Raw genomic sequence first — 14,022 nt, forward strand, 5'->3', positions numbered from 1 at the left:
TTATAGGTTATCACCAGATTATGGTGATGAGAAAAATTTGCAGTAACCTATTCTAACTGACTAAATTTCACTAATATATAGTATAAAAGTTCTTCGTACTATTACTATATGATGGATGTATCTTTTATGGAAAAAAATACATTTTAGAAAATATTTCAATTTTAATTTCTTAAGTTTGGTTGGTCAAAATATTTTAAAAAGTACTTTCATTATGAAAACAAGTTTCATAAAAATCAGAAAAATAACTTCTATAGGAAAAACAAGTTTCATAATTGTCATTCTCATTATATCCGCTCCTTGAGCTTGTACCCACTCATACCCACCCTCTCCCCTGCCTCAACCCTCCAATCCCACTCCTAGCACCCCTACTCCCACCCCAAACTATCCCTACCCCAACCCAACACCCCAACCGGCCCCCAACTCCCCCTACCCTAACTCACCCCACCCCTCATCCCTTCCACCCCCTCATCCCCTCCACCCTTCCCTCTTATATCATTTGTCTAAATTATGTATATATAGATGTTCTTGGGGATATGCTTATTGTATACTCACCAAACATCAAAAAATAAGTAAGGAGCTACTTATTTTTTAGAAAAACACTTTGCGTGAAAAACATTTTCCTTCGTACCAAACACACCCTAAATCTAAATCCTTTTTCTTGACGCACCATTTGAAGCAATGAGAAGCAAGCTAAGAAGTGTCACGAGAATAATCCTAGAGTACCAACCATAATATTCAGCCATTTCAACCTTAATTAATTTCTTCTTTCTATGAACTAACAAGAAGTTTGTTATAGGGAATTGGGTATCAACCTACTAACAACATATATTTATAGGGACAATATGTTTGGGTATCAACAATTAATATATTATAGTATTAGTTGATTCTAGAAGCACAATTCTTGGTATCTTCAAAATGATCACCTCGATAAATATGAGATCAACTCATGACACAATTGTGTTTTTTTTCGTTTAACTTTCTCTTAATTATTGGACTTTTCTTTGTGTTGGTATTGGTTGTTATATTCAGTATATACCATATTTTTTTGTCAGTTTCAACAATCTTACCTCGATTAGATTTTGTAAGTATCAATTCCAACATACATAAAAGTCAAAAACCAAAACATAAACGAAACAAGCATGCGTAATTTCTTGTAAAATGTAAGTCAAATATAAGAGCTTACATGCACCGATGGTATAAAAAATATTTAGACAATCATGCCATAAGGTAACTACATATAAATTTGTTGTGAGCATTAATGGGTAATATGATAAAAATAATACTCTCTCCGTCCCAATTTTATATGAGGGTTGACTTACTACTCTCTTTCTTTGAATAAAATTTCAAACATAGATTCATCAAGTATTTTATAATAAAATTTACATATTTGAAAACTATATAAAAAGTACTATGAGTCTGCATAATTAATAATTCACAATATATGAAAAGAATTGGAGAGAATCATAGTCAAACAAAAAGTTGTTTGACTCTCCAAACAGGTCAACCCTCACATAAATTGAGGCGGAGGTAGTAATTAACTAACCTGCGAGCACATGTTAAAATTTATTGATAGTCATAAAAAAATCTTACACGGCCAGACTATATAATTAAAATCGAATATATATATATATCGAAAAACAGCTTTATTGGCTCCTTGTAGCTTAAAGGAATCAAGATTAATTCATTATTTTGAGACAGAAAACTACAAATAGCACAAGGATGAAAACAGCTAAAACAATTTGTTTTTCGATGTTTTTAATGGTGATTTGAAATTTAGATACAAAGAATATTGTTGCTTCTTGAATCAACTAATTCTAACTTCGAATATTGTTGCTTCTTGAATCAACTAATTCTAACTTCGAATTGATTAAGAATCCAATTCCTATAAATATCTGCTATTCATTACAATTTTCATATAACTCTTTGCAATTTGATATAAGGAGAAATTTGAATATGGCAGAATCTCATGTTTGCTTCTCTAAGTTTCTAGTAATACTTTTTTGCCTACTTCTCATTGTGTCAAATGGTGAGTTTCAAAAAAAGGTTGGAAGCAAATGCTTTGTTTCCATTACTTGATCCCTTCACTTTAAAGGAAGTGTTAGATTCATGTAATCGTGTATCTAAATGCATAAATTGGTCGAGATGTTGCACATATGTTTAGTAAGTATTATTTATGCTAGGTCTACCTCATGTTTTCCCATGTACGTTTGCAACTGACTCTTTTTCTAAGATATGGTGACGAAATACATGAAAAATCCTTTTTGATAATCTGTAGCAGTGAGACTTGAAAACAGTCTTTGTCTGCTTTTATAGTATGTTGAATTGTGTAACCATTTCATCTAAAATTGTACTATCAGAAAATCGCTATTTCCAACGAACTCCGTCGAAATCTGTCTCATCTCCATCGGAAATGCCTTACCGACAAGCTAACTTCCGATGAGACGTCCGTAAGAAATTAGCCATTTTCTGGTAGTAAAATTTAAACTATTAGAAATGGTCTAAATATTTATTTATGCATCTCTAAAAATGTCTATGGGTGTGAACCACAAGTTTTGAAAGTATATTTTTGTTTCTTTCTTAAATTACGTGTTCAATCAAATAATATCATATAAATTGAGAAGGGTGGAATAATAAATTCCATTCTGGCTTTTTACTCTTCCCTTTTTATTGTGTGTGGGTGCAGATATTGAAGCTGTGGAGGATGGAATCTGCAAGCAATTTAGTTCTACATTTAGTGGACAATGCTATGTGTCTGCTCATTGTGAGGAAACTTGCATTAAGGAAGGAAGTTCCTCAGGAGAGTGTGAATGGAAAGGAATTCATTGGGGATATGTTTGCATGTGTGAATATTTCTGCTGATTGAAATCATCAGATGCTAAGAAACTATAAAAACTTGTTCTTGTTATGATATTATAATAAGATAGAAGAGTGTGTAATAGCTATGAATAAATGTTCTTGAGTGCAGAATAAGATAAGAGAGTAAATAGTACAGGCGAATGTGTGTTCCTGCTGTTACTTGTGTGTTTACTCATGAGATAAGAGCAATGATATTGAAAAGAAATAATTGAAAGGATAAGATATATCTTCCATGTACTTTGTTGTTTTGTTATGTGCGAGGTGTGTGATTATTTTATCTAAAATTAGTTTAAGCCGTTAGAGAGAGCACACTTTTATTTACTAAATTATATTTTCAATGCGCTTCCTCATGTTCGGATCTGATTCTTTTGCATGAATCAGGAACGTATAAATTCTTTTTGATAATGTGTGGCAGTGACATCAAGTTGCAGTATGTGACTACTAGAACGCACACTTTTATTTACTAAATTATGTTCTAAACATGCTTCACGTGCGAGCTTGATTCTTTTTCATGGGCGAATAAGGAGTTCACCAATGGAGGAACTGACCACTACTCACATTAGAAGGAGTTGGAGGCAAAATTGAACACACTAGTTTATATATACTAATAAAACTAGGGTAAAGGATAAAATAAGATCTTTAAAAAATAAGCAGGGGTATAATGGATAAATGACATGCGTAACCACGCATAAACCACTAAATCCATAGTTACAAAAATTGGGCTTTTTCAAAGTTTTATAATAACGGCTTTACAACACCATATAACATAATTTTAAAAACAACAGAAACAAACATGACAATTGATATCAATGAAAACAATACAATAATGAACCAGAGGAAACAACCATCCAAACAGGGGATTAAGGTTTGGTTGGAGCTAAGATTTTTTCACATGGTATCAGAGCTAAACTTTGGTGAGTCAATTTGCAAAACTGTCTTCTCTCTACCTACCGTAATATAATGATTTGGGCTACTAACTAAACTCTGCCCATCGAGTTGCTCTGGCTTCCTATCTCCCAATTAAACCCATTGAGCCGCAAACTTTGATTTGCTGCAGAGATGATAATAAATAAGATTAGAAACTAAGAACTAATAAAGCAAGTAAAATATAGAAAGCTAGACACAATATTTAACAAAATAGTAGTAATAACTAGAAAATCCTAATCACCCTCATACAATCAAACAAGCACACCTAAAACTACTAAAATTCTCAAGAGGAAGCTAACATCTTCGAAATCTAAGGAAATTCCAAGATCATCTCCGAATCTTACAAGTTCAATCTTCAAATTCAGAATAAGCTAATCAAAATAAATCAGGGCTTAGAGTATTACTAAAGCTAATTATTACCAAAATTTTAGGAAAATTTTTGACTACCCCATTCTCACCATTATCGGCCATAGAGGTAGCGCGATGCCCCTATGTTTCTAGACAACCCTCTTCCTCAATCGCGTTGCTCTGCAATTTCTTTAATCATATCCATGGCGGTATACTGTATAGTGTCCCTTTTTTGCAATTGAAACATGTTTTCAGAGGCTTCCAAAATAAGCTCCAAGCTCCGTTTTCCCATCTAATTCCTTCCGTTCCAACAATGTGTATAGAGTAATCCAAGCGCCTGTAACTCCTTTGCTTGGCATGTGGTGTATGTATAGATCCGAGGTCATCAAAACTCACTCTTTTTAGCATGTTGAGCCTACTTTCCTCTCAGCTCCAAGTCGCTTTTCAGCTTGCTAAGCCTCATCTCTGTCTCTTACGTCAAAGTCCACTCTTCAAAAATTTAAAAGTGGTAAAGATCAGGGGCGGATCCACGTGGACCGTGCCAGGGGCTCGAGCACCCATTGACCCGACATGAACTTCGTATTATTTACATAGAAAATATGAAAAAACAAGTATAATATATTAATAAGCACCAAGAGAACAAAACTGGCACGGTGGATGCTTTGGTATTTGGCTGAACTGTACAGCGCGTGCGAGCCTTAGATCGCGTGTTTGATTCCCGCTGTGAGTGTTTATTTTTTCACATTAAAAGAAATTTTCCTCCCAAAGCTGCGCTGACTGTATTATTTAAAAAAAAAAAAAACGTTGAAAAAACTGACCTTTCCTACTTAAACTCTGATATTTTAATTTATTTTTTTCCATTGTTGACTTTAGTTTTTTATTTACTATTTCTACTTTTTAGATCTCCCTTCCTAAAAGGTTACAACTTTCTCTCTATACAAAATCCTTTTTCCTCTTCCCCAAATCTCAACAACTAGTAAGCTTCTCAACAACTAGCAAGCTTTCTTCTTCTTCTTCCCAAATCTCAACAATTTCAAAATCAAAGTACAAAAAGCAAGGTAATCAGATTTGGCATTTTGATTAAAGTTAGATATTGAAAAAAAGAACTTTGGGTTGGGGATTTTCAATACTATTGCTATTTGCTAATGCTTTAAATTCAGATTAGGGGAACTTTTTCTGTTATTTGATATATATATATATATTGGTAAATGGTAATTTCCTGTTTTCTTTCTTTGGACTTGTGGTTCCTCATAGTTACCAATTTAAATGTTACTACTTTTTCCCCAAATATCTGAAAGTAAGTCCTAGAGCATTTTAGAAATCATGGTTTCTAGGCATTCTTCGTGCATTACTGTTGTTGGCTATGTGCACTTCTTCCAAAAATTAAATAGCAAAAATTTGATGAAGTATTGTCCAAAGAATTAATGGATAAATAGATAAACTAATCGTTTGGAAGAGAAATTTAGAACAGAATTCTTCAATGACTACTGGTACTGTTGGTAAAGGTATTTTGACTAGAAACACACATGTAATATTTCCTTAGTATTGATTCTCATCTGGTTAAGAGAAACACTCTGTATTTATGTGCCTTGTCTATAACCTGATTTAGGAATTATGTGAATCTTGTTTTTGTAGGATTATCTTTGTGAATCGAGATGGATAAGTATATCACGTGATGGAAAATTGGGCAAACAAGTTCTAGTTCTACTCATCCATCTGTTGCTTCATCCGTAGCTCCAGAAATTCTAAGGGAAATCATGGTTCCAGAAATTCGAAGGGAAACATTTCCTTCGGGTGTTAATTTAGAATCTCTTGAAGCTGATCCGGGAATTAGAAAGCCTATTGCATAATATAACCCTAATATACGTGATGAAGTTAGGAGATATTATATTCAAAAAGAGCCTTGCCAACCCGAGGTTCATGATTTTCCTAAAACTAAGTTTGGGAAGGAAATGTGCCAGTTTAATCCTAATTGGTATAAGGGTCGTCGTAAGTGGTTGGAGTGCAGTATAACAAAAGATGCTGCATATTGTTTGTGTTGCTATTTGTTCCAAAATGAACATGAAAGTAATGGAAATACGAGTGAAACTTATACAAAAGTTGGCTTTAAAGCTTGGAACAAGGCTCTTGAAAGATTTAGAGCTCATGTTGGAGAGGTAAATATCATCTACAACAAGTGTTTTAACAGGATCCTTGATTTAATGAATCAATCACAGTCAATTCAAACTGGCTATGACAAGAAACTCGAAAAAGACAAAAGTGAATCGCGACGTCGCTTGAGTGCTTCAGTCGATGTGACAAGGATTCTCTTAAGACTAGGATTATCATTCCGTGGGCATGATGAGAGTCAATGTTCTTCAAATAGAGGTATCTTTCTTGAACTTTTGCAATGGTATGGAGATATTAATGAAGATGTTGGAAGCATTATATTAGAAAACGCCCCCAAAAAATAAAATGATGTGTTATCTAAGTATTCAAAAGGATATTGTTGATTTTTATGCTAAAGAAACAATCAAAGCCATCATCGAAGACCTGGATGGGGATTATTTCGGGATACTAGTTGATGAATCAAAGGATATATCACACAAGGAGCAAATGGCAATTGTTCTGAGATATGTTAACAAAGAAAGCGATGTAGTAGAGCGATTTGTTGGTATTATTCATGTTAGTGATACATCTTCTCCTTCATTAAAGGAGGCAATCTACTCTTTTCTCTCAGATCACTCATTATGTCCATGACAAATACGTAGGCAAGGTTACGATGGAGCTAGCAACATGCAGGGAGAGCTAAATGGTCTTAAGACTTTGATTTTGAATGAGACTCCATCTGCATATTGCATTCATTGTTTTGCTCACCAATTGCAGTTAACACTTATAGCTCTTGCAAAGAAGAATTCGAATGTAGATGATTTTTTTTGTATAGTTACTAATGTGTTAAATATTGTTGGAGCATCTTTTAAGTGCAGAGATTTGCTTCGAGAACATCAAGCTGAAAAGTTAGAGGAACAGCTCATATCAGGTTAAGTGCATACTCGGCGAGGATTAAATCAAGAACGTGGGCTTCAACGACCAGGTGATACTCGTTGGGGTTCTCATTATACAACATTAGATAATCTTATTGTCCTATTTCCATCAATCATTCACGTGCTTGAATTTACTGGACGTGAGTGTCCTAATTATACTGACAGACTTGTTGCTACAAGTCTTGTGAGTACGATTAAGGAATTTGATTTTGCTTGTATGTTGCACTTGATGTGGAAAGTTCTAGTGATGACAAATGAGTTGAGCTCCTCACTGCAAAGGATGGATCAAGATATTGTCAATGCTATGGGACTTCTCGCTCTTACAAAGCAAAGATTACAAAAAAATGAGGGATAGTGAATTCGAATTATTAATGGATGATGTCTCTTCCTTTTGTGATAAATATGATATAATCATTCCGAAGATGGACGCTAGCTACTTTCCTGGAAGATCGAAGCATAGATCTCTTGATCTTACATATTCTCATCATTTGCGCGTTGATATTTTTTATGCTGTTATTGATTTACATCTTCAAGAGCTTAAGAATCGTTTCGATGCTATGAGTACTGACTTACTTCTCGGTATGGCTAATCTGAATCCAGTTAATTCATTCGGAAATTTTGATAAGAACAGGATAATGAGGTTGGTTGAATGTTATATGAATGAATTTGCTAGTAGCAAGCTTCGAGATCTCAGTTGTCAGCGTGATAGTTTTACAGTTTATGCTCATGGTTCTGACAAGAGGTTCTTCAACTTGAAAGGAATTAGTGACCATGCAAAATTGTTGGTTAAATCAGATTTTCATCAAAGCTGGCCACTTGTTTATTTGCTTATCAAGTTGACTCTCATTCTTCCCGTTGCTACTGTGTATGTGGAACAGGCTTTCTCCTCCAGGAAGCACATCAAAAATGAGCTTCGTAACAGTATCGGTGATGAATTTTTGAATGGTTGTTTAGTTTGCTATGTAGAGCGTAAGATATTCGCAACCGTAAGCAATGATACTATTATTCATCATTTTCAACATATGAAAAGTCGTCGAGCACAGTTATGACTTATGACCAGATGTGTCTTTTTGTAATGCTAACTTTATTAGTAGCTCATGTGACTTGAGATTAGAAGTTGCTTTTTGTGATGACAATATTAACCATTGTTTTTTAATTAACTTTTCTTATTGCCATGTTCAAGTGACTGTATATTTATACTATGTGATTACTAGCAACCTTATGTTTAAGGAAGTGAGCACCCACGACCTTCAAATCCTGGATCCGCCACTGGTAAAGATCCAATTCACCCCCTCTAGTGTCGTATGTGTTGGCGCATAGAACAACACAAATAATTGTAATTACATTGTATTTATACAAGGGATACACAAGATATATATATTTTCGGCGATCTTCTCAGCCACCATTTCTTGAGTTTAATTATATGGAGAAAGAAATACCTTATCTCCTTGTAGTTAATTAATTTAGAGGAGCCTGCAATAATATTATGAGACAGAAAACTACAAACATAACAAGGATGAAAACAACTCAAAACGATTTGTTTTCGATGTTTCTCATGCTTATTTTGAAGATATCAAGAACATTGTTTCTTGAGTCAACTAAATCTAACTTTTAAGTTGATTAAGAAACCAACTTTTGTTCTCCCTATAAATACTTGTTATATATTCGTTCCAATTCATGTAATCTCGTCGCAGCTATTTTGGTATAACAAGAAGTTTGAATATGGCTGAATCTCACGTTTGCTTCTCCAGGTTTTGGTATTACTTTTCAGCATACTCCTCATTGCGTCAAATGGTATGTTTGCTTTGTTTCCACGATTTGATCCCTTCTTAAGAGTTAATTAACAGTCAATCATGTAGCTAACTACCTCATTTTAAAAAAGTTTTAGTTGTATATATCGTGGTTGTAAGAAATATTTATATCATTAGATCTTTCTTCTTTGTTGTAATGGCTAATTAACGTGTATTTATTTTTAAGATTACAAATTTCATATTTTAATATTTTAAGATAACTTATCTGTAAATATATATTTTTATGTTTACCTGATAATATTAATGTCTTACACTGACAATGTACATAACTTAAATCTATATAAAAAAACTTATATTGTTAGAGCAGCCCGAATGTCGCACCTTAGATGGCGAAAGTTCAGTAACCGAAAGCATCTAGCTTATGCTTCGACCCGAATAGCATGGGGCACGTGGGCAAGGACCACCTTACGAAGCTAGATATATACTCCTACGATAACGAAGTAGTACCGTGAGGGGAACCTACCCACGTGCGAGCCTGACACTCTCTCTCACAACGCGGACAATAGCAAATCATATATTAAGAGAATATCTTTGGACTGTATTAGCCCGACAATTGATATCGAAGCAATGGTTCTACGAGACGAATATATATAAGGAGATGGTGGAGTGACAGTGTGGGCCCAATTTAGTGCCTTTGCCATCTACAGGCCGGTTTACCACATTATATTTACCCATAGCTTTAAAGACGTAAGTAGGGCCGTCTCAACAAGACTGGGGACCTAAAGCCAAACTTTAGAGAGAGGCCCTAATTTTATTTTATTTTATTTTTAAAGAGAAAGATCGAGGGCAATTTGCAGGATTGCCCTTCGCTGGGGGTGGTCTTTAATTTTTACCCCTCAAATTTGTGGTCTTTAGCTTTTGTCCTTCAGGCAGAATTTCTGCCTTGCGATTTTTTTTTTTTTAATTGAGCTGGGGTTCGAACCCACATCCTCGGGGTATTAGGCGAAGGGAAAACTTAGAGACCACCAATTTGAAGGGCAAAAATTAAAGACCAGCCCGAATGAAGGGCAATCCGCGCAAAAAAAGGAAAGATCGACATATATATTTTTATTTAAAGTCTACTTTTCTAGTTTTTTTTAAGATGCGAAGTCATTAATTACTATTTTATAATCGTCAAGCACAATGGTCTTAAGTTGCTAACAATTTTTTCAAATCAATTAATTCGAAAAAAATTCAACTAACAATATACCTAAACAATCAAGCGACTAAAAAAAAAAAAAAAAAAAAAAAAGGTCTTCTCCTTTTTTTTTTTTATAAATATTCTGCACTCCCTCTGTCTCAATTTATGTGACACAATTTGGATTTCAAGAGTCCAACTTCTTTATTTTATCGTGAATTCAGACATACAATCTTTAAGTTTTTTGAAGAACAATTCACATATTTAGTAGCTACATAAAAGTATCATAAGTCACAATAATTTTTTAAACAAATTACCATAAAACTTAATAAAAACGGGGCCCCAAAAATTTGGGGGCCCAAAGCCATTGCCTTAGTGGCTTTGGCCTTGGGCCGGCCTTGCAGAAACGAAGCCAGTGAGCTTTGGTAGCCATAACTCAGTTGATGTGGGTGGCACACAATCAAACTCTAAATTAGGTCATGACTGTGATGGGTTACGTGGAACGTAGTTTAAGATAGAAGATTGTTGGGTGCTTGAACAAATTCCCGCATGGAAAGTAGAATAGAAGAAGAAGTAACTTATATAATGTTGGATTGGTGTGAGGTCTTTTGAGTAAAATCGTACGGGTTTGGCACAATATCACACCTATTAAGATTATTTTTGAGTTGTTTTAGCCCAACATCGCCCCCTCCTCCCCCTCCCCCTCCCGCCACCCCACCCCCTCTCTTTATAAATATGGACCAAACATATGAGATTCTTTTTAATAATGTGCGGTGATGAGGCTTGAGAGTCTAGACGCTTTGTCAGACCTAAGAGTATGCTGAATTGTGTGACAATTTTATTTAAAAGTGAAATTATTTATTTGTTTATTTATGTGTTCAAGAGTTAAAGTACTACTAATAAATTTACTTCTTCGTATTTTTTCCTCTTTGCAGGCCATTTTCTTTTCGTGAGTGCAGAAACTAAAGTTGTGGGGGAAAATACGTGCCAGAAGTTGAGTGCTACATATAGTGGGCAATGCAATGACGATCATCTTTGTGGTACAAAATGTTTTACAGAGGGATACCCCGTAGGAGTGTGTGGTTGGGGAGGACTTCGTTGGGGATTTGCTTGCTATTGCCAATATTTCTGCGACTAAAAAATATGGATTTAAGTTATATATACCTATATTATCAGTGAATTTTAATCTTGGTAATAGGTTTCTAAATTACCATTTTATCGGAGTATCGATGGTCATGATCACAACTAATAATGAAAGGTGATCCAAGCCCATCTTGTACCCAAATGTTGATTTATAAAATAAACTACAATTTCTATATTAAAGCGACCTCCGAAAAACTATATATGATCTTGTTTTATATTATACCAGTTTTGTTGTGAGTTAAGGAGCTTTTCGCGTTTATTTTAGTTTTTTCCATATCAAATTAAGTTTACCTGGAACAACGAGTAACAATTCATAACTTTGATATGGTAACAAGAGAAATAATGCTATGATTCTTCATATATTATAGTAATAACATTTGTATAACTAACTTAATTAACGTAAGCTAAGAAGCATCACGCGAAACCTAATAAATTAGCAAAAATGAGATTGATAATCCCCTTAGCAAGCCAACCATTTATTTAAACATTTTTCTATAATAAAAACCAAAGCATATAAACAATGATTTAATACCATAAAGATGTTCCGAAATGAATAACATAAATCAAGTAGTATCCAAAGTTGAGTCTTCTCTTAAGTTAAGATGTATGTTAGGTTCGCTTATTGGTTGAGTTAAGTCCATTAAGTATCGGTTGGGCCTTGTGGTTCTCTAATTTTGTTATAAGTGAAAACATCGAAGATATACAACAAATATACCGAGAAACCCTAAGGCTTCATATGAGAGAGAAGAGAGAAGTTTTATTCATCTGTAGAGAGAGAAATATGAAAATGAATCTGTTTTCTTGTTCTCTCTAGAATGTTCCATCACCCTATATATCTATCACAACATCAGAAATTACAAGGACTAAGTAGCAAAAATAAAATGTTCATTAACTAGCAACTGGGCCATGGATCCGGGTTGGAGCAATGGGCCTGGACAGTGTTGGGCTAATGTCAACACCCCCCTCAAGCTGGAAGGGATACACACGGCCAGCTTGCCCAACATAGTGTGATGAAGAGGACCTGGTAGACTCTTTGTCATAATATCTGCAAGTTGATGAGCACTGGGAACATAATGAAGGGAAATGAGTGAAGAATTCAAACAATCACGAACATAGTGACAATCAATCTCTATATGCTTAGTGCGTTCATGAAAAACCGGATTTTTGGCAATCTGAAGGGCTGCCTGGCTGTCACAAAACACCGGGACAGGATCAGTAATGCGCAAACCAAGATCCCCAAGGAGTCGAACTAGCCAAGCAACCTCAGCAACCACTTTGCGCAAAGCTCGGTATTCGGCTTCAGCAGATGATAAGGCAACAGTCGGTTGTTTCTTACACTTCCATGAGATAGGACAGCCACCCAAAGTAATATAAAATCCAGTAACAGATCTCCTTGAGGAGGGGCAAGCAGCCCAGTCAGAATCAGTGAAAGCAACAAGGGAAAAATCAGTAGAAGAACTCAAAAATATCCCTAAATCAGGAGCAGCCATGAGATACCGAAGAACATGTAGTGCAGCCAGCATATGAGGTACCCTAGGGCAGTTGAGGAACTGACTAAGATGCTGAACAGAGAAGGATATATCAGGCCGAGTGTGTTGTAAGAAATTAAGCTTGCCAATGAGCCTTCTGTAGGTGCTGGGGTCAGGAATGGGATCACCAACATCAAAAGCCAGTTTCACAGAAGAGTCCAGTGGGGCAGTGACAGGGGTGAAATGAGAACAATGAAATTCAGCCAGTAGGTCAGTTGTAAATTTGTGTTGATTCATGAGATAACCATCAGGGTGAGGAACAATTTCCAAACCCAGAAAATAGTGAACCATGCCCAAATCTTTAATCTTAAATTGAGAATCTAGAAAAGACTTGATGTTAGTCATTTCAGCCAAATCAGAACCAGCCAACAATATGTCATCAACATAGACCACAAGAACAACCAAAGAATCTCCAGAAGACTTTGTGAAAAGGGAATAGTCATTCTTGCTTGGAATGTAGCCTTTAGATAGCAAAGCCTCAGACAGTTTAGAAAACCACTGCCTGGAAGCTTGTTTAAGGCCATATAAAGATTTCTTGAGTTTGCAAACCAGAGGAGATAGAGAAGAAGGTGAGGAAACTTGAAGGCCAGGAGGAATCTTCATATACACATTCTCAGACAAGTCACCGTGCAAAAAAGCATTGTTCACATCAAGTTGAAATACGGTCCAATGCCTCTTAACAGCCAAGGAGAGAAGGCATTTGACAGTAGTGAGTTTAACCACTGGGGAAAAGGTCTCAGTATAGTCTATTCCTTCTTTTTGAGTGTCACCTCTAATAACTAGCCTAGCCTTATACCTTTCAATTGTACCATCTGACCTTTGTTTGATCTTATAAACCCATTTACAAGGAATGGCTTTCTTATGAGAAGGAAGGGGAACAATGTCCCAAGTATGGTTCGCTTCAAGAGCTTCAAATTCCTTTCGCATTGCCTCTTGCCAAGCAGGATTAGAAACTGCCTGTTGGTAATACTGAGGCTCATGCATATGCAGGGCAGAAACTGCGACTTTAGAATTAACAGGAAGGGATAAAGGGGTTGGAGAAGAAGGAAGGACAGTGTTGCAAATGAAATCAAATAGGTGTTGAGGGAAATGGGATAGCCTGGAACTTCTTCTAGGAGGAACAGGAGAGTTAGAAACATGAGAGTTAGGAATAGGAGAAAGTGCAGGGGCAGGATCAGGAATAACAGGAACAGGGGGTGGAGCCTGGTCAACCACTGGAGAATGGACAGGTGGAGAAGAATGAGAGGAAACAGGAACATCAACAAAAG

At 35.6% G+C, this 14,022-nt stretch overlaps 2 protein-coding genes across 2 annotated transcripts; both read left to right on the plus strand.

The window, feature by feature from the left end:
* Positions 1–6,083: 6,083 nt before the first annotated feature.
* LOC132039191 (uncharacterized) lies at positions 6,084–7,509 on the plus strand. Its single transcript, XM_059429728.1, has 4 exons — positions 6,084–6,498; positions 6,638–6,828; positions 6,997–7,127; positions 7,320–7,509. Exons 1-4 carry the CDS (start codon positions 6,084–6,086, stop codon positions 7,507–7,509), a joined length of 927 nt encoding a protein of 308 aa, XP_059285711.1.
* Positions 7,510–7,525: 16 nt separating this feature from the next.
* On the plus strand, positions 7,526–8,203 carry LOC132039192 (uncharacterized). Its single transcript, XM_059429730.1, has one exon. The coding sequence runs from the start codon at positions 7,526–7,528 to the stop codon at positions 8,201–8,203; it is 678 nt and encodes a 225-aa protein (XP_059285713.1).
* The last annotated feature ends 5,819 nt before the right edge of the window (positions 8,204–14,022 follow it).

This window comes from Lycium ferocissimum, chromosome 12, assembly GCF_029784015.1.
Source record: "Lycium ferocissimum isolate CSIRO_LF1 chromosome 12, AGI_CSIRO_Lferr_CH_V1, whole genome shotgun sequence".
NCBI classification, from domain to species: domain Eukaryota; kingdom Viridiplantae; phylum Streptophyta; class Magnoliopsida; order Solanales; family Solanaceae; genus Lycium; species Lycium ferocissimum.

Bases quoted from the DNA above. Each gene is read 5' to 3' on its own strand.
- LOC132039191 (XM_059429728.1), top strand. From the start codon at position 6,084: ATGTGCCAGTTTAATCCTAATTGGTATAAGGGTCGTCGTAAGTGGTTG. The intron at 6,499-6,637 runs GTATCTTTCTTG...TTTATGCTAAAG, and splicing joins TCAATGTTCTTCAAATAGAG to AAACAATCAAAGCCATCATC. The intron at 6,829-6,996 runs GCAATCTACTCT...CACCAATTGCAG, and splicing joins CTTCTCCTTCATTAAAGGAG to TTAACACTTATAGCTCTTGC.
- LOC132039192 (XM_059429730.1), top strand. From the start codon at position 7,526: ATGGATGATGTCTCTTCCTTTTGTGATAAATATGATATAATCATTCCG.